Source organism: Microtus pennsylvanicus, chromosome 5 (assembly GCF_037038515.1).
Source record: "Microtus pennsylvanicus isolate mMicPen1 chromosome 5, mMicPen1.hap1, whole genome shotgun sequence".
NCBI classification, from domain to species: domain Eukaryota; kingdom Metazoa; phylum Chordata; class Mammalia; order Rodentia; family Cricetidae; genus Microtus; species Microtus pennsylvanicus.
The window spans coordinates 110090232-110113307 of NC_134583.1; the positions used below are offsets into that span (position 1 = coordinate 110090232).

Consider the following 23076-nt stretch of genomic DNA (forward strand, 5'->3'; position numbering starts at 1 on the left):
GGCTCAGCAAAGGCACAGCTTTCCGCTTATGTGGCGCTGTCTGAATTCGACAGGAAACCACATGATGTGGCCAGACCATTCACATGACTCATGCAACTTAACTGTGTCTGGAAAAATGTAAACCCATCATGAGAACCCAAAGGAACAGATGAAATAATTTTAGCTGGCCTTGGAGACGATTTCTTCCACCCCAGCACTGGCAGCGACCCCATTCACCCGCTGTGTTCGCTGACTCCCACTCTCCAGTCCCAGACTCCTTCACCTTCAACCCCTTCGAGAAAGTCTCAAGTCCCGTTGCTCCATTGCAACGCGTGTTCATGGGTCTCACCTTTATATAAGCCCATGAAATAGGCAAGATGGAACTGGAGCCCCACGGGGCGGCGCTGACAGTCCCTACGGGCCAGGTGTCTTCATTTGGTGTGACGGAAACAATGGGATGACTGGGCAGAAAGGGAGCGAGATGCTTCTTCCTGTGGTGGTTTTAAAGGACACATTGAAAGGATGCAAAAAGATACAATTGAACTAAATGGGCAGGTTCTCCAGGAGCTCTTTGCTTTGTAAGGGCTAGCTGATGATGGTAGGGACCTGACACTCCTGGGGGAGAGGGGGCAGACAACAAGAAAACAACTAAAGCGAGATTCCTTCCTTCCTTCTTTCCTTCTTTCCTTCTTTCCTTCTTTCCTTCTTTCCTTCTTTCCTTCCTTCCTTCCTTCCTTCCTTCCTTCCTTCCTTCCTTCCTTCCTTCCTTCCTTCCTTCCTTCCTTCCTTCCTTCCTTCCCTACCACCCAACAGCTTCCAAGAACTGTGGTGGAGGACTCAGCAAAGGCAGCCCCCCGCCCCCTCCACGGAGGCCCTCATAGGGACCCCCACAGCCTTCTAAGCTGTAAACTAGATACCGAAGAATGCTGAAGAGATGCCCTGGGCAGTCCACTTGGAGGCTCACAGGTTAACACTGCTCCATTACACACCTTCTGAACAACCTAGGGCACTCATTCACTACACATGATACAAATCAAGAGGAAAAACAAGAAAGCCAGGCTCCCGGCAACCCTGAACACTGCCCTTCCCTGACCACCACCACAGGTTTCAAAAACTCCAGAAGAGCCAGGAGGTGGTGGCACATGTCTTTAATCCAGCACTTGGGAGGCAGAGGTAGGCGGATCTCTGCAGTTTGAGGCCAACCTGGTCTACAGAGTGAGTTCCAGGACAGGCAGAGCTGTTACACAGAGAAACCCTGTGTGGAAAAGAAAGAAAGAAAGAAAGAAAGAAAGAAAGAAAGAAAGAAAGAAAGAAAGAAAGAAAGGAGGGAGGGAGGGAGGGAGGGAGGGAGGGAGGGAGGGAGGGAGGGAGGGAGGGAGGGAGGGAGGGAGGGAGGGAGGGAGGGAAAGAAAACTTCAGAAGTTCTGGATAAGGCTGTTCTTACTATGGAGAGGAAGCTATCAATTGCTAAGAAATATTCCCTTAGTAAACAGTGACTTCATCCAATTATGTCTAGTAATAAAGTTTGTTTCCTCCTTACTTATCACAGATGTAATAAAAATTAAAGCTGTAAGGAGTTAAGTGCCTTTGACCCAATTCACTCTCAATATTATCATTGGCTGTATATGGTCTAGGAAATGAGTAAAATAAAAGGCTCTTGGAATTCTCGGGGCAAATCACTTACAGGAGCCCAAATTCCAGTTCTGACCCCTCAATGCTTTAGTCCCCGGCTTGACTGCTAACAAGCTTGCTGAAGAGCTCAGCGAGGCCGGGTGAGCATCGTGGTTACTAAGACAAAGGATGCTTCTGATGGACACGCGCCCAACACTCCTTGCCCACTCCACATCCACCTGCTAGAAGTGCACTAGGTATCTTCTTGACACTTGAAGACCCGGATGGGAAGAACGAGAGGGTTTGAGCCATCCTGCTTCCAAAGTGACCCCGAAGCCAGCAGCCCATGACTCACACTCCAATGGGTCCCATGCCAGGGCCACCTCCTCCGTGGGGAATGCAGAAGGTCTTGTGAAGATTTAGGTGAGAGACATCAGACCCAAAGTCTCCAGGACGGCAGATTCCCACCTAACCAAAGGAAAAGAACAGAAGTAAACATCAGAGCTCGGCAAGGCCCCTCCCCCTCCCGGTGAGGGAAGGGCTTGCTGTTCCGGGCTGTGTGTCTCCCCAGGAAGGGCAGGCAGAGCCACGTCCCTAATGGTCACAGAAAAGGCTTCCCAAGGAGAGTGAGAGGGCTCAGTAAAGCTGTGTGACAATCCGAGTTTGACCCATAGGACACGCATAATAAATGAACGGAAGGGACCTGACTCCTGCTCCTCCAAGTCACCTTTGACCTCCACATGTGCTCACACACACGATACAAGTTTCAAATATCAGAGGAAACGATTCCTAAACGTTCTGCAATCAACCTGGCACCTCACAGGCAAAGTGACTGTGGCTTCTATGGAGATAGCAACTATTTAATCCCATTCAAATTTAAAATACACACTTGGGTAGTCTATACCTAAATGTCTACCTTAAGAGGGAGGAGGGGAAGTGCCATTAGCCCAAAGTTACAGCCTGTTCATACTACTGAGCCAGCAGCTTTTACAGTATCAGAACTACGTTCCCTGGCAGGTTCAAGGTGGGTATTTATCATGTGCATGGCTTGATGGTCCCTTCCTAACAAGGGCCTAGAGCAGTGGTTCTCAACCTTCCTAATGCTGGGACCCTTTAATACAGTTCCTCATACTGGGGTGATCCCAACCATAAAACTGATTTTCATTGCTACTTCATAACTGTAATTTTGCCACTGTTATGAATTTTAATGGAAATAATCTGGTTTGCTCCCCTGTGAAAAGTCTGTTTAGCTCCAAAAGGTTGTGACCCATAGGATGCTGAGCTGAGGATGTGGAAGTGAGGCTGCCAGTCTTCCTGAGACAATCCACATACCCAGCTACAGTACTCAACTGGTCACTCTTGCAATCTAGGTAGGCAGGATCGAATCCCTTGGGGCCCTACTGAAGTTAAAACTCCAGGTAAAGCGGCTTCTCCGAGGTCCATGGGAGTTTGGCATCTACTGTGGCCAGAAGTCACTCAGCTAGGGAACCAGGAGGCCTTGCTCAGTAATGTTCCCAGAGGAACAGCACTCCTGACAATAGAATTCCATTTGTACCTTGTTCACCCTATCATTTCCTCTAGGATCTATATATAATCCCAGTGGAACTGAGGTGTTCTGTGAGGTGCTGGCAGCAAAGTCTGCTTGAGCGTCCTCGTGGCATCACTTACAGCCCTGGGTTTGATCCCCAGCATCCCAACAGGAAAGGAAAGGGAAAGAAGAGAGCCCTGGTTCTGAATCCCATGTATGTATTAGAGGGGATCTCAAGAAGCCAGAGAAAGTTGTTTTCCTCACTGGGGGTCAGCCTAGTGCCATGCTTTACAAAATGAAAACAAGGGGCTAGAGAGGTGGCTTGGTGGTTGAGAGCACTCGATGCTATCCCAGAAGACCTGGGTTCAATTCCCAGGACCCACATGGCAGCTCATAACTGTCTGTGACTCCAATTCTAGAGGATCTGACTCCCTCACACAGACATACAAGCAGGCAAAACACCAGAGCATATAAAATAGTAGTCTTCATCATTTAAAAAAAAATCAAAACAAAACTGGTCAAGAATGATGGCTCAGCAGTGTAAAACAAAAAAACAAAAAAACACTGCTCTTGCAGAGGACCTGAGTTCAGGTCTAAGCACCCATGGGGCGCTTCACTACCAGGTGTAAACTCCAGTTCCAGAGATCTGAGGTTCTCTTTTGACTTCCATGAGCACTGGTGTACACACATACATTCAGGCAAGACACTCATACTGATAAAATCAGTCAATCCTTAAAAAATTAAAAATAAATAAATAACATGTCCTATTCATTTTCTCAGTGGACACTAATTGTTTGCACCTGGGCATTCATATTTGCCCCGTCGAGGTAGACCTGTCCTCCGTGTTGGTGAATAAGGGCACACACATCACTGATATTCTCTTCGAACACGCCATTGGTAGATGGATACGTGATCATGATGGCGGCCAGGTTCTCCTTGTGTTTATCCACCTGTGGGGAGAAGAGTGACATAAGGAAGTGATCCGTTCTCAGCCAAGGCTTTGCTTTTCATTCTAAAGGACCAGGGAAGGCGAAGCCTTGGCATTGGGATTCTTGACAACGTCTCAGTCTACAACAGTGGCTAAAACACACAGCCAATTGCTCCTTCATTTTAAGGCAACAGCAAGTCCTCTCAGAACTCTGGGGTCCAGAGAAAGAAACCAAGCTTTGGATGTGGTTCAATTGATCTAGGATTTTCCTTACACGCACAAAGCCCCTGCACCAAATAAAAAACTAGGCATAGTGGAACACTCACATAACCATGCCATTGGGGAAGCAGGAGTAACCTTGGCTACACAGCAACTCTGAGGCTAGCATGGGTTACATGAGACAAAATTAAACGAAAAGCAAGAAGCTACTCAGAAGATTTTTGGATATGTTGGGTCCAGTTCTATAAAATGATTCTGCTTTGGTTCAAACCACCTCAAAATTTACCCTGGGCTCTTGGGAGGGTGGGAGATGTATCTCTGTACATAGCTAATTTTCCAACTAGCCTTTCTGCTTACATTTTGGTAATCACTTTCTTTCCCACAGATTCTTGAGAAGCTCAGACTGGTTTCTACCTTTCTATGTAGCCAAGGCTAGCCTTCGACTTGTGACTCCCCTTTGAAGTGTTGGGGTGACAAGGTTGTGCCACTGGGCCAGCAGTTCTCAACCTTCCTGATGTTGTGACCCTTTATTACAGTTCCTCATGTTAGGTGACGCCTCATCGTAAAATTATTTTCATTGCTACTTCATAACTGTAATTTTGCTATTGTTAGCAACACAATGTAAACACCTGTGTTCCGGTGATCTCAGGTGAGCCTTGTGAAAGGGTTGCTTGACCCTCTCTAAGGATTAGCCTGACAGCTTGAGAACAATGGTATATGGCTATACCCACTTCTTTCACTTTTATCTCCCAAGAAAGCAATTGTATAAATAAAGGACAATTTCTAGTTGTTTTTTTTTTTACTTGGCTAGCAAGCCAAAGGAGAGCAATGTGGGAGGAAAACCGAGTCATATTGCATATATTCTATACTGGACAGACTTAGTAATTAGAGTTAGCGACCCAGAATATTTGTGGCCAAAAAAATAAAAATGGCAATGGAAGGGGAGGATGGAAAAGAGGAACAGGGCTGTGCATTTTCAGTGTCCTCGTGAAGGCTTTGACGTAGGTCCTCAGGACCCATGCTTAATCACCCTGACAGAATCACACCACTATTCCACCAATTTTCCTACCACTTAAGATGCAGCCTCCAGTCCACTGGTGGAAAACAGATACGGTTGCTAAGCAACCTCTTCCTGGAGGTTGGGAGACTGGGAGTGGGGGTTGGTGTGGAGGAAACAGGAGAGAATGTTGCCTGGAATCCAGTACAGCGTGGCTGAGACGTTTGCAAAATCTGAATGCGCCATGCATTCTTTAATTCTCCACACAACCATGACTGTCTGCGTGGCTGTGAATGGAGAGCTCTGAGGCCAGACAGAGAAGCAGGCCCTGCAGAGTTGTCTTACTGTGACACCACATTGAATACCTCATTCATTACCTTTCAAGTGGAAGAATCAGGGTGTGGAGGGGGGGTCACTGAAAAGGACCCTCTCTCTGTGAGGGAGGGAGGGGGAGAGAAGATATGACTTCTTTTAACTGGAAACCCAAGTTACAATTGCTTTTTATTTTTCTCTTTCCCTTAAAGATTGTTAGGGTTGTTTTGGATGTTGTATTCTTTCCCTACAGACCCATTCAGAAGTGGAATCATTAGAATTGTCTTTCATTAGAATATAAGAATATAAGAGAAGACAATGTTCACCCCATCCATCTACTCCCCTACACATCACCATCCCGTGTCTTCCCAACCCAGACCTCTCCAATCCGTGGAGAGGAGAGTGAGTACCAGGGCCTTGAGGTGAGCCACATCGATGTTCCCGTATCTGTCCACCTCCACAGGCTGGATCGTCATGCCCGCCATGTAGGCACTTGCTGGATTCGTTCCGTGTGCTGACTTAGGAATGAGGCAAACCTTGGGAGCACAAAGAAAGGAAGCAGTAAAGGAGAAAGAAAGAAAAAAAAATCACTGGGTATCTCAAGTTAGAGAAAGTCTCCTAAAATGCCGATGACACAAATTAGGGGCCTCATGTTTTTACAGAAGCTGACCCCTAGTGCCTTAAAATTTGCTGTTATTGCAAAACAATGACTAGAAGGGGCGTTTCCATTTGAATCCCCAAATACTTTCCTAAAGATATCAGAATGTCCTCCCCTATCCCAGAGCACTAACGACAGCCTGTGCCCTTTCTAACCTTGTCTTAGATGTAGCGGATGGAAAGCATCTTTAGGAAGACAAGGTCAGAAGTTGAAGTCTAGGATACCACTGCCCTCATCACAGCCTCAGTGATGCTCCTGGCTGAACCAGGACAGCTACACCCCAAGGGCCTCCCCAGGTCAACAGAACTGTGCTGTGCCCACACCTACTGAGTGTTTCCTCTGCTGTGAATGACTTGTGTGAGGACCAACACCTGCCCTGTGCTCACATGACTCATTCATTCATAACACACGCACACAGAGAAATAAATGCCCACTATCCACAGTACAGTAGATCACTGCTGAGGGGACGTGGCTTCGGAGGAGGAAATCAGGGACAGTGTCTCAAGAGTACAGCTGACATTAAACCAAAAGGCCTGTTGGATTTTGGTTTTGGATTTCAGTGCTGGAATGAACATGTTTTCCAACTGCTCTTTACCACTAAACTGCATCCCCAGTCCCTCTATTAGATGTTTTTGCTGGAGTTGGGGGAGTAGCATTGAACCCAGGGTCTCATGCATGCCAGGCAAGCCAAGCACCCCATAAAGGATTTTGATGGGGGCTGGGTGGGTGGTAGATGTAGTGCCACATGCCGGGGTTTTTATTTCCCATCCTCCCCATCATGGCATGAATACAGGAATCTTGCAGTTTGCAGATCTCAGGGAGAACCATGACAAGATGGGACAGGGCTGAAGTTCTCCAATGGAACTCAAGTGGAGAGTGAGCCTACTTGGAAAATCACAGACCCAGTGTGGCAACTCCTCTGGAGGGGGGGTTACAAAAATGGGCTTCTAGAGGAAAAAAGTGGCTTCCAACTGATTCCTCTGAAACAGAGGTTGTACCAACAACACAGTTACACACACAAATTCATATACCAACCCTCACATATATACATAAACCTACACACTCACACATGATTGGGGAGGGGCTGGATAGAGGGCTCAGCAGTTAAGAATGTGTAGTGCTCTTGAAGAAGACCCAAGTTTCAGTTCCCTTTCTAGGTCCAGGTATCAGATAGCTCAACTCTGTGGGCACCTGAATATGCGCGTGCACACACTCACAGCCTGCAGAAACCAGGAAAGGCAACAGGTCCTCCCTAGCTCAACCAATAAGCACCCTGCCAACACCATGAAGACAGTTTTTGGTCTCTAGTCTTAAGTCAGTCCCTGAGTTTACAGTCATTTGCTAGAGCAGCCATGGAAAATCAATCCCTGGAACAATGGAGAGAGACACTGTAGACACGCTTGTATTCTGTGGAGATCTAAAGACCCTGAGTTACTTTCACTGTAGACACGCCTGTGTTCTGTGGAGTCTAAGGACCTTACGTTACTTTCACGGTAAACACGCCTGTGTTTAGTGGAGATCTAATGACCTTAAGTTACTTTCACGGTAGACACGCTTGTGTTCTGTGGAGATCTAAAGACCCTGAGTTACTTTCACTGTAGACACGCCTGTGTTCTGTGGAGTCTAAGGACCTTAAGTTACTTTCACGGTAAACACGCCTGTGTTTAGTGGAGATCTAATGACCTTAAGTTACTTTCACAGTAGACACGCTTGTGTTCTGTGGAGTCTAAGGACCTTAAGTTACTTTCAGTGTTACTTTTCCCCTCACTTTAAAATTGCAGGGCTATGCTGGACACAGAAGTATTAGGACCCAGATTGAAGATTTGGTTTCTTTAAGCCTTAGAGTCCAAGGTGAATCTGACCATGGTACGTTTATATCCTTTAGGGTGATGCTAGGTCCTGGTTGGTGCAGAGTTACAGACTTCCTCCTCAAAGAACGGCTGAACATACGACAAGTTAGAAACTTCTGTTTTTTAAAGGCAATGACTGACAATTAAAGGCTATGACTGCCCCAGGCACTCAGGAAGAAAAACAGTTCTCAAAATTTAATAATAATATTAATATTATTAGCATACATGTGTACACGCGAAAGGCCAGTGTTTCCCCTTTCTATAGGATACTTAGTCTCTGGTCGGAAGACTTGACTTGAGATTTGACCAGCAAAGTGAGAGATGAGCTGGGAAATGCTCAGTGCCTGGCACATGGTGATTGCTAAATATGTTTGCTAAATAATTCATTTTCCCAAATTAAACTATGAATCATGAACTTGGGCATTCTATTTCAGGAGTCCCTGAAACTTGACCAAAGAGCAAATGTGAAATGACTTCCAAATAAATGCAGCTTGAAGGCAGAGAACCGTCAGGAACCTGGGCAGTTTTGTAGCATACGACGTCTCCAACCCCTTTACAAAAGCAAAGGGTATGTTTAACTGAACTCCATTAGAGCCCATTGTGTGGGAACAGCTGCCTTGATGTCACTAATGTGGAAAATCTTCCCTGGCGATTTGAATAATAAGTCATTCTTTTCTTTTCTAAAAATGGGGCTTAAATTAGATGTGTGTCTAGAAGGAAGCCAATGTTTCCAGACTGGTGAGCTCTGTTGTGTTTCTGAGCTCAGTGGCTGCTTTCTCCTCTTACTGTCCAGAAGTGAGAATCCTGCACTCGCCAACAGAATGGCCTCAAAGCTTCTGTGATAGCAGTGTGCACGCCAGTGCCAGGAGGATATCACATCCAGGGCATGGGGAGCGGAGGAGGACTGGGATGCTCAGAAAGGGAGCGAGAACCACCGACAGCCAATCACCAAAGATGGAGGTCTACCCGATTCAGAAGACCTCTCATTTGGAGTTTCTGGCTTGGTCCCCAACTCCTATATCAAAGCAACTGTTTCCAAGTGTCAGAATGTAGTGTCCTGGGCATGCCCAGGGTGTCCAGTAATTTCTGAATTCATAAATGGCTTGCTTCATGATTGTTAAAAATCAGTCCAATGACAGGCATGATCGAACACATCTGTAAACCCGGCACTTAGGTTAACTGAGGCAAAACATTGGCAAGTACACGGTCAGCCTAAACTACGTACTGAGACCCTACCTCAGCTAACATAGGAACAAATCAAAATAGCAAAACCAGCTGGGCATGGACTCAGCAAGAGAATCTCAGCACCTGGAAGGTGGAGGCAGGTGATAAAATGAGGAGCTCAAGGCTTTCTCAGCAGGACAGAGAATATGAGGACAGTCTGGGCTATATGTAGTGATAGTAATAGCAAGCAAACAAAAACTGTTGATGATGTGGCTCAGGTGTACAGTGTTGCCCCAGCGTGGGAAAGGCCTGGGTTCAATCACCATCACCACAATACAGAGATAGGTAGGTAGATAGATGGATTTAAAGAAAATTCTGTTCCCATTGGGAAGACACAGGGAGACAATGTTCCTTCTCCTTCTTTTCCAAGGAGAAAGTGAAAGTTTCAAAATTCTTCATTGCAAAATCCAGCCTAGCCAGAACACCCTTTCAGCTTCAATAAATTCAGAAAGGACCTGAGCTTAGACTACGACTCACTGATATTGCCCACTTAGGAAAGAGCCTTCTGGAATTCTCCTGGAACTGTCGGAGCCTTTGTCCCACTCCTGACACCTACTATACAATCCCTCTAAAAATTCCATCTCCACAGCTTAGTGGAAACCCTAGCACAGAGTTGGCCTTTAAATTGGAGGGACCAGGAACAGGGGACTCCTTTGGCCATAACTAGAGGCCTTGGTTATATCACACCACATCTTTCTGGGACACGAGCAGTGTCTGGTAGCACCAGCTGGTCCCCAGGAAATCTGAGAGGAGTCACTTTGCAAACTCCCATGCCCAAAACAAAGATTGTAGCACAAATGCACCCTCTCCCATCACGGTCTTCAGAGCTGAGAACAACCCCACAGGAGAACATATTTATGGGCATCTTTTGAGGATACATATAACCTAGACCATACTTAGGCTTAAAATTGCTTCAGTCTTAGGCCCGGGGCTAGGGTTGAGCCAAAGAGGAGGGCGGGAATGGCAGCAATCCTGCTGCCCACCTCCTTCTACTCCCTAGAGACCATTTCACTGGCCAGCTGGCTATCTCCAGATGCTGGGTTTGCACAAAAACCTTTCATCTCTGGATGCTTCCCTCACGATGATTACATGGGATGTCTTGGAAACAAGAATCATGATGGTCACTTCACAGATATGTGTTTCATGATAGATGGTTCCCTGTCCACTTCCAAGAAGACTGGAAAGGCAGATCCCACAGAACAAAAGGGACCCTGTGATCTGAGCCTGCGACCACGCCCAGCAGAGCCAGCTGCCTGCCCATGCTCACCGTTCTGTGCCTCTCTCCTTTCTGGTCTAAGTATGCTCTGATAGTGGCCAGTCCAGCATACTCGCCCTGGGCTCCGCTGCAAAGACAAGACGAGAAGAGTTAGGGCTGTGACTCACTTGTTGGCTCGGTATTTACGAGACATGTAAATCACATGTTAAGCAGTCATGGTCCTAGGGTTCATTCAGTATTTACTAGACACTAACCACACGTTAACCACTCAGGGTCCTAGTTTATCTAGGATCTTTACAGGAACAAAAGTAACTACTTGGCCCTAACCAAAGGTGGGTCTTGCTTATTAGCTCAGGACCATCAAACATACATGATTTTACTAAGGGAATAGGACTGGTAAAAAAAAAATGTGAGAAAATATAAGAAACCCATTACTGGGGGCTGGAGAGATGGCTCGGAGGTTAAGAGCACTGACTGCTCTTCCAGAGGTCCTGAGTTCAATTCCCAGCAACCACATGGTGGCTCACAGCCATCTATAATGAGATCTGGTGCCCTCTTCTGGCATGCAAGCATACAGGGAAGGAATGTTGTATACATAATAAATAAATAAAAAAACAAAGAAAGAAACCCATTATTAACTTTAATGGGAGAAAAAATTTGAAATTATAAGGATTAATTTATGGTGAGTCTCATTTCTAAACACATGCGTCACTTAACAAACCCTTTTAAGCATAACTAAGCAATTATGAAACTAACCACAGGTTTACAGTTTATCAGATCAAACCAATATGTATATTTCAAAGCAAAGATATTGTAAAATTATAACCGGAACAAAATGATCACACCTAGAATAATAACACACTTTCTAATAAATCAAATACTGAGTCAGACAAAGGCCACACTATCTCCACAGAAACTTTCGGCTGTTGTCACGGCATCCTTCCGGCCCCGAATCGGTACGGCTGCTAGCAGCTCTGACACTATCTTGTAGGCACCACTTGGAGATCATACTGAATGACTCATGTTCCTGTGATCAACACTGAGTCAACCTGGGTCAGCGTCCTGGTACTGCGTGAAGCAAGGAGTGGGAGGTGAGCTTAGGTCTCTCCCTGCCTTGTTCACAAGGCTTTGTCCTCCAGTCTACACCCTCTGAGATACAACCCACCACTCCCTGATTTTACAGCTGAAGTGGAGGGTAGTGCATCACCTGCCCCGTGGGCTAACAGTGGCTGATGGGTAGTTTGGAATGGTGTCAACCGTGTCAAGGAGCCGCAGGTTTCCTCTGCAAACAGAACTGTTCTGTGAGCGTGTTTGTGTCGCCAGGACTGAGAGTCACAAGAGCAAACTCTTGGGATGGGGGCATAGACTGGGGTAGAATGCTTACCTAGCAAGTTTGAGGCCCTAGGTTCAATCATCAGTGACAGGTGGGGTAGGGGAGACAGACACTGACTGGCTAAACGGGGGCTTTAGTTAAATGCAACAAAACAAAGAGACATGTCTGACAAGAGCCAAGACACCTAGCAGCTGTTCCCCGACACAGAGTCAGCTTTACCCCTCTCTGCTTTTTCCATAGGCAAAAAGGCTACTCATCAGCTGTACTGACTTCTGAACCCAAAGCACTAGCACACTTAACACCTTTTGATTTGTTTGATTGTTTGCTTTATGTGCCCTTTGCCATGGGTGTCAGGTTCCCTGGAACTGGAGACACGGAGAAACCCTCTTTGAAAAACAAAACAAGCAACAACAACAATAATAAAAGGCATTAAGTGGGGCTGGAGAGAGGGCTCAGGGGTTAAGAGCACTGATTGCTCTTCCAGAGGACTTGGGTTCAATTCCCAGCACCCCCATGGCAGTTCACAAATCATTTAAAGAAAACCAATTTCATCTTACTTCACATGCTCACATGCCTTAGATCAGCCTGTATACCTACCGTTCATGGAGTGTTACTGCGGTGTTCACACTGTGTGCCTGCCTTATCTCAGCTAAACCAGATCCTGGACAGCAGGCTCTGGATTTGGAGTCCTGTGCATCCCCCCGATAAGAAATCTATGGAACTGGATCTTATGAAATGACTGTGGAACAAATGCTCAGGGGATTTGTTCCAAATAGAAGTCTAGCCTTCAGCCCCCGCAATTTGCACACAAGTCATCCTTTCCCCTGGAGAAAGGGGCTTTCATATCCTCGAGGTAAGCAGGAGCTGTGTAATTGGACTTGCTGCCTGCCCAACAGGAAGGCAATCACGCCTGACACTAGAAACTCAGGCAACTCCCTGGGGCTAGTGAAGTCATGGACTTAGAGAACTTGTAACTACCACTTTACTAAACCAGCACAATCCCTGAGTACATTCTAAACATTATCCTTACAGCCCAGGTACAGGTAACTTTCACCCCGATACAAAGAAGCTTCTGTGTGTGACAGATGGAGACCACTGAAGAAAGCACCACTTGTCAACACGCGGAGAACGAGATCGTGGACACCCAGCCCCAGTGAACACATCTACAACCCAGCTCCTGACCCTAAGGCTGGGAACACTGAGGAAGATGGGCAGAAAGACTTTAGAGGAATCAGAGCACTGCAGTGAGATCATGCCTCTTAGAAATGACAGGAGAGCCACACCCATGATACCTCAGCAGCATGGCTCCCTAAACACAAGATGGACAAGGTAACACCAATAGACTTGCTATATGGAAGAAAAAAATTTTTCATGGTGGCAAGTAGTCTTCCCTAAGCACGAGCCCCCTCATTAATTGTTTAATGCAGAGTGGTCTGTCTTGAAGTCATATACACACCAAACAACAGGTGTGTGTGTGTGTGTGTGTGTGTTTGTAAAACAATTAAAGAAAAAAAGAGGCCGTGAGTTTGAAAGGGGGCAAGAAGGGGTAGAAGGAGTTGGAGGGAGAAGTGTGTGGGGATGATATAGATATCATAATTCTTAAAAAATAAAAATTTTTAAACTGTATTTTATATTTATCCCTAGTTTTTTTCTCATACCATCCACTCATCTTGTTTTGTGGCAGAATCAGTCAAGGTAGAGGTAAGAATTGCAAGAAGATTCAGACAGTTGGCAGGATGGGATGGGCCAGTGAGTTAAAGAGGAGCTTCATGCCAAGCTTGACCTGAGTTTGATCCCCAGGACCCACATGATGGGAATATTGTTCTGTGGATTGTTCTCCAACCACGTGAATGCTGTAGTACATGTGTCCACACTTTCTCCCACACAAATAAGTAAATAAGTTTGTTTGTTGTTTGTTTTTAAAGAAGATATCGTTTGGGCCTAAGAGCCAGTAATCCAAAAGGAGAACACTATGAGAAAGGTTGGAACTGCTACATAGCTGTTGTCTTAGATGCTCTCATCTAAATACTGCCAGTATGTTTCAATGCCATATGAAGCTTACTACAGAGGAATCGTTAAACAGGGCTATGAGTGCCACCTTCTGGTGATCGAGTATTATGAAAAATGCTTATCTGTATGAACCAGGCAGAGACCATCAGAAACGTATCTCATGTGGAGGGAAACTTAAGACAGCGGCTTTAACATCTGTTTGAAATGAAGGCTGATGGCCTGGAGCTGCGTGGCAGGATGCAGGGAGGCAGCTCTGGGGTGGTGAGCCTCAGACCCACTCGTGCAGGGTAAGTCGTGGCTTGAACTGCTTCGGCGTCACTCAGGCAGAGGAGGGAGTGGCTATGGAGTTCACTGTTTAATGCAGAATGAAGGGAAACCATGGATGAGTTTGTCTAAAACTAGCACTTATTCTTCAAAGGATCCTAAAAAAAAATGCAATATGCTAGAAGAAACTGGAATAACTAATCAAGAACCAAAGAGCTGGCAAAAGGCACGGGTCTGAGAAGACCCCACTGTTCTAGGGCTAACTAAAGCTTCACTGTCCAGGTGAACGGACGCTGGTGTGCAAAAACAGCTAGTCTGTGTGAATTGAGGAAAAGCTCAAATAAAAAATAATAAATTGTACACAGAGACAGGGAAGTAGTTCATAACAGCTAGAATTTCCTTCCCTAAGAACAGAACAAAAATTTAAGGATATATAAAGCTCAATGATTTTTTTTTTTTTAAATTACAGCCCCCTTGCCAGGAATCCTGGTGAAAAGCCTGGATTTAGAAGTGGCTACCACATACTCAGCTTAGTTTTAGCTAGATTTGAACAGAACATTTAGTCCTTCCTTGTGTCTAAAGAACAACGTGGGGTTTAATTTGATGGACACCATAGAAAGTTCTCAAATGAAAGTTGCTTTGGAATATTTGGAGAAAGGCATCACTATAGCCAATATTCTTATGAAAAATATTTCTACATATTTTACACACACACACACACATACATGCACACACACACACACTCACAAAGCAACACACAACTCAGGAGTGAAGAACACACTAAATTTCAGTTGTCCCCAGTGCTATAATAATCCTTCTGTACACAGTGGAAATTACTCTGTGATTGGTTTAATAAAGAAGCTGACTTGCTAATAGCTGGACAGGATAAGGTTAGGTGGGAGAACCAGACTAAGGACACGGGGAAGAAGAAGGATGGAGTCAGGAATGCCAGTAAAATATGGAGATGCAAGATGAAAGAGGCAACAGCACGTGGCAGAATGTAGATGAATAGAAATGGGATAATTCAAGTTGTAAGAGCTAATTAATAATAAGCCTGAGCTATTGGTCAAATATTTATAATTAATGTTGAGTCTCCATGTTAGTTATTTGGGAACTAGTGGGCGGGAAAGAAACATCTGCCTACACCTCAGATCTCCCACTGGGTCTCATGTTGTCCAGCCTGGCTTTAAACTCCTGATTCTCCTACCTCTTTCTCCCAATGCCAGTGTCATAGGAATGCACCACCGTGTCCAACTCAGGATGTTGTATTTTGTACAAGTCAAAAGGTCTTATGGATCAACAAGTACTGCAGTGGTAGACTGCATACTCAGAATACATGAGGACCTCAGTCAAAGCCAACACCAAAAATGAGAATGAGACAGGTAGTGTATCACACAGTTTTAATACTAACACTCAGGAGGCAGAGACGGAAGGGTCTTTATAATTTGAGGCCAACCTAGTCTATATATCAAGTCTCCAGGCCAGCCACGACTACAGAGTGAGACCTTATTACAATTAATAAATTAATTGATTAGTTAATGAAAGAGTTTAAGATATTCCCTAAATAAAAAAAGGTTATATGGAGTATAGCAGTTAAAAAGCTGAAGCTGGCTCGGTGACTCAGGACTATAATTTCAGCATTGGAGAGATTGAGTTGGGAGTATTGCTATGAATTTAAGGCCAGCATAAGCTACAGAGTAAGACCTTGTCTAGATTTAAAAACAAACAACAGACAAAAAAAAAAAACCCAGAACAAAACAAAAAAAACAACAACAAAAAGTAACAGATTCTGAGGTCTCTGCCTCCCATCTCGTGGTAGGAGCCCTGGGCTGCTACCACATCCTCAGGCTTGCTCAACAGGTGCTCTAATGCCCCGAACCATTCATCTCCCCAAGCCATTTGCACTTTCTCTTTTCAAAAGCAACTGTCTTAGCTGGGGTTATTATTGCTGTGACAAAACACCACGGCCAAAACAAATCAGGGAGGAAAGAATTTGCTTGGCTTACACTTCCATGCCACTGTTCATCATTGAAGGAAATCAGGACAAGGTACTCAAATCGGGCAGGAATCTGGAGGCAGGAGCTGATGCAGAAGCCATGGAGGGGTGCTGCTTACTGGCTTGTTCTTTATGGCTTACTCAGCTGGTTTTATTATAGATCTCAGGACCACCAAGCCCAGAGGTGGCCCCACCCATAATGGGCTGAGCCTTCCCTATCAATCACTAATTAAGAAAATGCCTTACTGGCTTGCCTATAGCCTGATCTTATGGAGGCATTTTCTCAACAAAGGCTTTCTCCTCTGTTGATGACTATACCTTAGGTCAAGCTGACATTAAACTAGTCAGTACAACATTTCCTCAACTTTAGAAGCCAAATATACTAACAATAATTTCAGCTTGTCTTTCTCTTTGTATCCCTGGGAAATACATTTTTATTTCTGCTTGCCTTTGAACATTGTATCATAATTCTGAACCATAGGTTTCTACGGTGATTTTAAGAATGGCAAGGAGTTCTGGGAACAAGTTGAAGCAATTCATGCTGGGCTCAATGGAAAGGTAATTAAATATCGTTAGACTTTTCTCAGCCAGGCTATAAATGTCCCCTGGGTTTATACTTTAAGGAAATAAATGGAAAAAAACAGGGATTGAACAAACAAACAGGATAAAAAACAGCCTTCGTTGGCCTGTAATTCACTATATAGAGCCATGTTGGTCTTAAACTCACAGAGCTCCGTCTACCTCTGCTTCTTGAATGCTATGATTACAGGAGCATGCCACCATGCCCAGCAGAGACAAATTTTTTTGACTTTTTTACATTTAGCATCTAAATATCCCAAGGAAATAGAAAGACCAGTGGTGACTTTGTTAAGCAAAGTTTTCATGTCAAAATTTATGATTATTCTGCTCACACATGGCTTCTGTGGATAGTTCTGATATAAAATAAAAACATCTAAATTGAAGCACCATGTTTCACTTTCAGAGCGTCCTGTGGAACTTGGAAGGCTTGGCTTGAAACACTTATATTTTTTGCATAGTTCCACCTAGAACATTCTCCTTTGAACTTAGGAACCTGAGTTCAGGAGAGGCACTCCTCCCTAAGGAAGCCCAAGGAGCAGCAGGGAATGGTTCACATGGTAGAAAAACCTAAGTCCAGACCACAAGTGGTCACCAAATTTCTAGCTGTGTAAATGAGGGCACCTTGGACTTCTGGGCATACCCCTGCAGTAGAGTCTAAGTGCCCAGTCAACTTAGCAGGATACGTAGTAACACCTAAGTAGGATACATAGAAATGGTAATTTGCTTTTGGAGGTGGGCGTGACACAGTTGCTACCAAGAGGGAACAAAGCCCCTTACCTGTTAGGTTGGAAGGAGACTTGGTCATAACCTGTGAGCTCACACAGGTCCTTCTCAAGCTCTTGGAAAAGCTGCTGGTATCCCTGGGCTTGGTCCAGAGGCACAAACGGGTGGATGTTAGCAAATTCTTTCCACGTGATGGGCTGAGGAGCAAGAAGAGGAACATAAGCATATGTACACTGTAAAAGTAACGATGATTTTAAAGATGATGATGATGATGACCAAGAATGGCACCAAGCAGCCAGGGACTATCAAGGCACTCAGAACGTGCATCTGGTTTCTCTGCACACCCTAACGAAAGAAGAACTATTACTATCTACACTGTACAAGTGCAACATAGAAGCCACAAAGAAAACTCAGACAGAAACACTACTCTACCTATCCAGGAGCAGAAAGCTCCCAGAACAGACTTACATCCATGAAGCAGTGAGTTTAGTCAAACTCTTCCATGTGCACACATGCATACATGGTACTGTCTTTTCACTGAGCAGAACCAGTCATGGACAGACATGCAAACAGGAAAGGCCCTTCCTAACACAACCTGAAATTAGTTCCTTTGCATAAAATGATTTGCAACATCAGAATAATCCAAAAAATAAAAGGAATGAATACATTAACTCTACTGGAACAATCTTGGCCTTTGTAAAGATAAGCATCACTCACAACACCATGTTAATCAAATAAACTTAAACCTTAGATCTCACCCTTCTGATATTGTGAGTGGATTTCTAAAGAGAGGTATTTGCGTGTGTTTGGTTTTTGACATGTGAACTCAAGGTCTTGCCTTTGCTTTCCAAGTGCTGGGATTATAGGCATGCAACTGACAAAAGTTTACTTTAGCCTTTTAATCTTTTTTCTGTTGTAACTAAGAAGCTAACCACAGCCGATGGATACCTGGCAAGTGCTCTACCACTGAGCCAATCTCCAGCCCACGCTAACGTTCTTAAGTCTACCTCTGGGGCTAGCTACAAACTGGAAAAAAAAAAAAAAAACAGAAGTTTTTAAAAGCCCAGATTTAGAAAACAAAACAAACAAATAAACAAAAACTAGTCACCTATTTTAATTTAAAAGAAAAATTAATTTTACAGAGTTTGCAAGACAACACAGTGATGAAGTTGCCTGATGACCTGACTTTGATCCCTGGAACCCACACAGTGAAGGAGAGAACCATTGTGCACTGTGGCTTTCATATGCAAGTGCACACACAATAAACAAACCCATAAAAGATACTAACAGTAATAATAATTTTATACTGCTGGGCATGGTAGACATGTTTGTAGATTCAGACATTTGGGACACTGATCTGGGGCCACTATTTTAATCATTGGCTTTAAAACTATCCAGAGGTTAGTTTTAAAACTTTGATAGTAAGAATACATTTTACCCATAAATTTTTTGGTTGTTTTGTTTTTTGAGGCAGAATTTCTCTGTCCTGAAACTCAATTTTTAGACCAGGTTAGCCCTCAACTCAGAGATCTGCCTGCCTCTGCCTCCTGAGTGTTGGGATTAAGGCCATGTACCACCACACCTGGCTTTATCCATAAATTTAACTGATGAAGTTGTGAGAAATATCAGGGTCTCTGCCAATCGCAGAATGGCAAAGTAAAGGAACTTAAAGCACACAGTCACAGTTCAGGTAGGCTTTTTTTCCATCCACTTCTGTACAAACTGGAAATCTGTCCCTAAGCACCGCTTCATAGGTGAGACCTACTTACTGTGAGTTTATCCCTAAGTACCCGCTTTGTAGACAAGACCTACTTACTGTGAGTTCAGAGGAGCTATTGAGCTTCATCGTGCAGGATCCCTTGAAGAAGCAGATCCAAGAAGCATCACATTAATGATTTTCTGCAGCCCATTTATCAACCCTCCCACCTCCCGCCAGGTACTGCTTCTTCCCCCTTGCATTGTATTAGATATTACGATGCAACGGGAGGAAGTGAGAAGAAAGGCCACAAGCAGCTACCAGTGGAATCATGCTGTGAACAAGGGAGATGTCTTTGTTCTCTAGCTTCTTCATGTACCGGACGAGATTGGTTTCCGAGTGATAGCTGTGAACATAGAACACAAGGTCAGAGCCATTGAATTAGAGTCCTGCTGATCCTCATCCACAGTAAGAAAGGAGTGCTAACTCCAAAGCCACGTTAATTGCATGTCAGAGGGAAGGACAGAGATTCTGGTGGACCTTAGCACATACCTGATGCAAGACGCTACCTTTAAGAAAACGAGAACAATGGGAAGAAGACAGAGTTCCTGAGATGAGCTTCAACCTAACAAGGACATCTGCAAATTCCCCTCCCCACCCCAGGAGAGTAGAACAGCCAGAAGACAAGGTAAGCTTGACTCACGTCAGAGATGGGCTATATCTGGTACTAGTGAGCCAGGCTGAAAATAAAAACTCGGGACCTATACTGGTCAGCTCTCCCAAGCTCCCTGGTTCATTGTCAGGACACAAAATGCAGAATCCATGGAAGCCACACAAACCTGTTGAACACCTGATGTGTGAGAAATGGGCTGGTTCTCTTGAATGAAGACCCTAGGATCCCTCTCCTCTCCTCTCCCATGCTTTCAGCTACCAACTCCTACAAGAGAGATCGAGGAAACTGAAGGACAGGGGCAAGGCTCGAAGCTTCCAGGCTCAATTAAAAATTCAAAAGACAAATGTATCAAGACATTCACATAAAAACCAAACTAATTAAACACTTAAGCACTATACCAAAAGCATGAGTAGCAAAAGAAAAAATGATAACTCGCATCACATAGGAGACACCTAGGTCTTTGTGCTCACAAATATGAACTAGAAGAAGCTGGAATGCTAAGCACATAGGGTTGGTCCTTCAGAGAAGGAATGTAACACCTACTTTCTGCTAGGAAGGCTGGGTCAGATCGGCTTTGGGCCCTGGTGACTTTTGTGTGCTATCTTCAATATCTTCCTAGCTGGAGACTTTTCCAGCCCTGGACTCTTCCAGATCCTTATTGTGAATTTGTTTTTCTCAACCAATCATAAACAAATCAAGTTTTCTCAGCCAAACTCCTACTCTTTATGGACTTTACAGAGTTTCTATATAGTTACATGTGATCTGTATTTAGCTTAATGTGTTCCTCCAGGGATTTATGTATGCTTTGTTACATACTCAGGATTGAGTTAATCATCACCAGAATAATTTTCACCAAATTGTGCTGTGCCTTAATGCTCCTAAAATAACTACCCAGGATCAGACTCCCAAAGTTAGAACCAAACTGACAATAGCTGAGTTGTGTTGAGTCAAAGTGCCTTCTTGCCTCCCTCAGCTCTTCTCCCTGCTGGCATGAAGGTCACAGAGATCATTGCAGACTTCTATTGCATTAAAATTAAAAGCATTTGAGAGGCTGAGTTAGTAGCTAAATTGGTAGAACGCTCCTGAAGTGTGCATAAGAGCTGCATTGTATCCACAGAACAGCACAGACTGGTCATGTGGCACCTAGCATAATCCTAGTGCAAGGGAGGTAGAGACAAGAAGATGAACAGATCAGTCTTTATGAAGAGAGAGAGAGATGACTCAGTGGTTAAGAGCACTAATTGCTTTCCCAGAGTACCCCAGTTCAGTTCCCAGCACCCACATGGTGGCTCACAATCCTCTGTCACTCCCATTCCAGGGAATCTGACACCCTCTTCTGAACACATATATTCATACAGGCAAAGAACTCATACATGTAAAATAAAGCTAAATAAATCTAAAAAAAAAAAGTTGTTCAACGGTTGGTTACACTAGACCTTGTCTCAACAACAACAACGACAACAAATTAAAATAAGTAAATAAGAACATTTGCATTGTGGGTATTGCTCAGGACCTGATCACTTGCCTTACATAAGCAAGGCCCAAGTTAAAAACCTAGTACATTCTACCAAAAGAACAGCAGCAATCAAGAGCTGTAAATTAAGGGCTCTAGCTCAGTAGTCAAGTCCTTACTTGTCCAGTGTGTGTGAGGTCCTGAGTTAGATCACTAGCACAATGAAAGAAATAAGCAAAAATAAAAAATAGTTTTTCATCAGTGATATTATCCAGATAGCCAATAAGCTGCTCAAATAATGGGAGAAAATGTAGGCAAATCAAAGAATTTTATGTCTACAATATCTACTTAAATGTGTGGCCTGTTCCTCTTCCCTCTTTGTTAATGGGATAGGTGTCGGTTTGTTTTTGTTAACTTGACCCAAACTAAAGTCACTTGGAAGAGGGAGTCTCAACTGAAGAATTGCTTCCATCAGATTGGCAAACCTGTGAAGCACTTTCTTGATTAAGGATTGATGGGAGAGTAGAGGGTCTGGCCCACTACGAAGGTCGCCACACCGGGCAAGAGGGCCTGGATTGCGTGAGAAAGTGAGCCAGTAAGCAGCCTTCCGTCATGGTTTCCACCTGTGTTCCTGCATGATGTACCACGCCTGCCTGCCCCTACGTTGTGTTTGGTCAGAGAACACTATCAGAGCAACAGAAAACAAATGGAAACATACAGTTATCTCGAGTCTTGTATTAACGACTCCAGAAACATCCCTCAAATGCATACAGATCAACGACCTTAAGGAAAATCAGTCCAGGGCTCTCCAGGTGAAAGCGTTTACTTGGTCCTATTCAATTTATAAAATTCAACATTGGGGGAGCATTGTGAAGCTTCTTGATAGTTTATGCTCAATATCTGGGGCTGACTAATGCACTGTGGGAGGAATTTCAAGCTTCTGTAATAAAAGCTTCCTTCCATTGGCTCATTCAACAGATATTGACTAAAGTCACAGCCACGCAACAAGCCATGGAGAATGCGCAGAGTGCTCTGGGTAGATCTCACCAGAGGTCTAGGGAGCCATTGACTTCTATCTCTTCAAGCCTATGGAAGGGTAACCCTGTAACTTGCTCACCCCTGAGAGTTCTCGCCAGAGGTCTAGGGAGCCATTGACTTCTATCTCTTCAAGCCTATGGGAGGGTAACCCCGCACCTTGCTCACCCCTGAGAGTTCTCGCCAGAGGTCTAGGGAGCCATTGACTTCTATCTCTTCAAGCCTATGGAAGGGTAACCCTGTACCTTGCTCACCCCTGAGAATTCTCGCCAGAGGTCTAGGGAGCCATTGACTTCTATCTCTTCAAGCCTATGGGAGGGTAACCCCGCTCCTTGCTCACCCCTGAGAGTTCTCGCCAGAGGTCTAGGGAGCCATTGACTTCTATCTCTTCAAGCCTATGGAAGGGTAACCCTATACCTTGCTCACCCCTGAGAGTTCTTGCCAGAGGTCTAGGGAACCATTGACTTCTATCTCTTCAAGCCTATGGGAGGGTAACCCCGCACCTTGCTCACCCCTGAGAGTTCTCACCCGAGGTCTAAGGAGCCATTGACTTCTCTCTCTTCAAGCCTATGGGAGGGTAACCCCGCACCTTGGTCAACCCTGATAGTTCACGCTGTGGACACCCACTCAACCATGCAGAAGTGACTCGGTGCTGCAGGACTGTCTCTCCTCCTGACCTTTTATGACTTCTTCCCCAGGAGAGAGAGGACGTCTGGACCCACCCTCCTCTTTCAGATCTTAGTTTAGGAAACTTATCCAAGCTCCGGTGAGAAACTGATCCATTCTGCTCAG

General features: G+C 44.7%; 1 protein-coding gene across 1 annotated transcript in view; it reads right to left on the reverse strand.

Moving 5' to 3' along the window:
- The window catches only part of Gldc (glycine decarboxylase), a 71238-nt gene that overhangs the window by 12612 nt on the left and 35550 nt on the right, over positions 1 to 23076 (reverse strand). Inside the window, exons 12-20 of the mRNA XM_075973824.1 lie at positions 19963 to 20060; positions 19445 to 19529; positions 19244 to 19285; positions 17482 to 17624; positions 10574 to 10649; positions 5985 to 6110; positions 3919 to 4068; positions 1946 to 2058; positions 329 to 470 (exon numbers count right to left, since the gene is read on the reverse strand). Coding sequence (XP_075829939.1) covers positions 329 to 470; positions 1946 to 2058; positions 3919 to 4068; positions 5985 to 6110; positions 10574 to 10649; positions 17482 to 17624; positions 19244 to 19285; positions 19445 to 19529; positions 19963 to 20060 — 975 coding nt within the window. The remainder of the gene's footprint in view (positions 1 to 328; positions 471 to 1945; positions 2059 to 3918; positions 4069 to 5984; positions 6111 to 10573; positions 10650 to 17481; positions 17625 to 19243; positions 19286 to 19444; positions 19530 to 19962; positions 20061 to 23076) is intronic.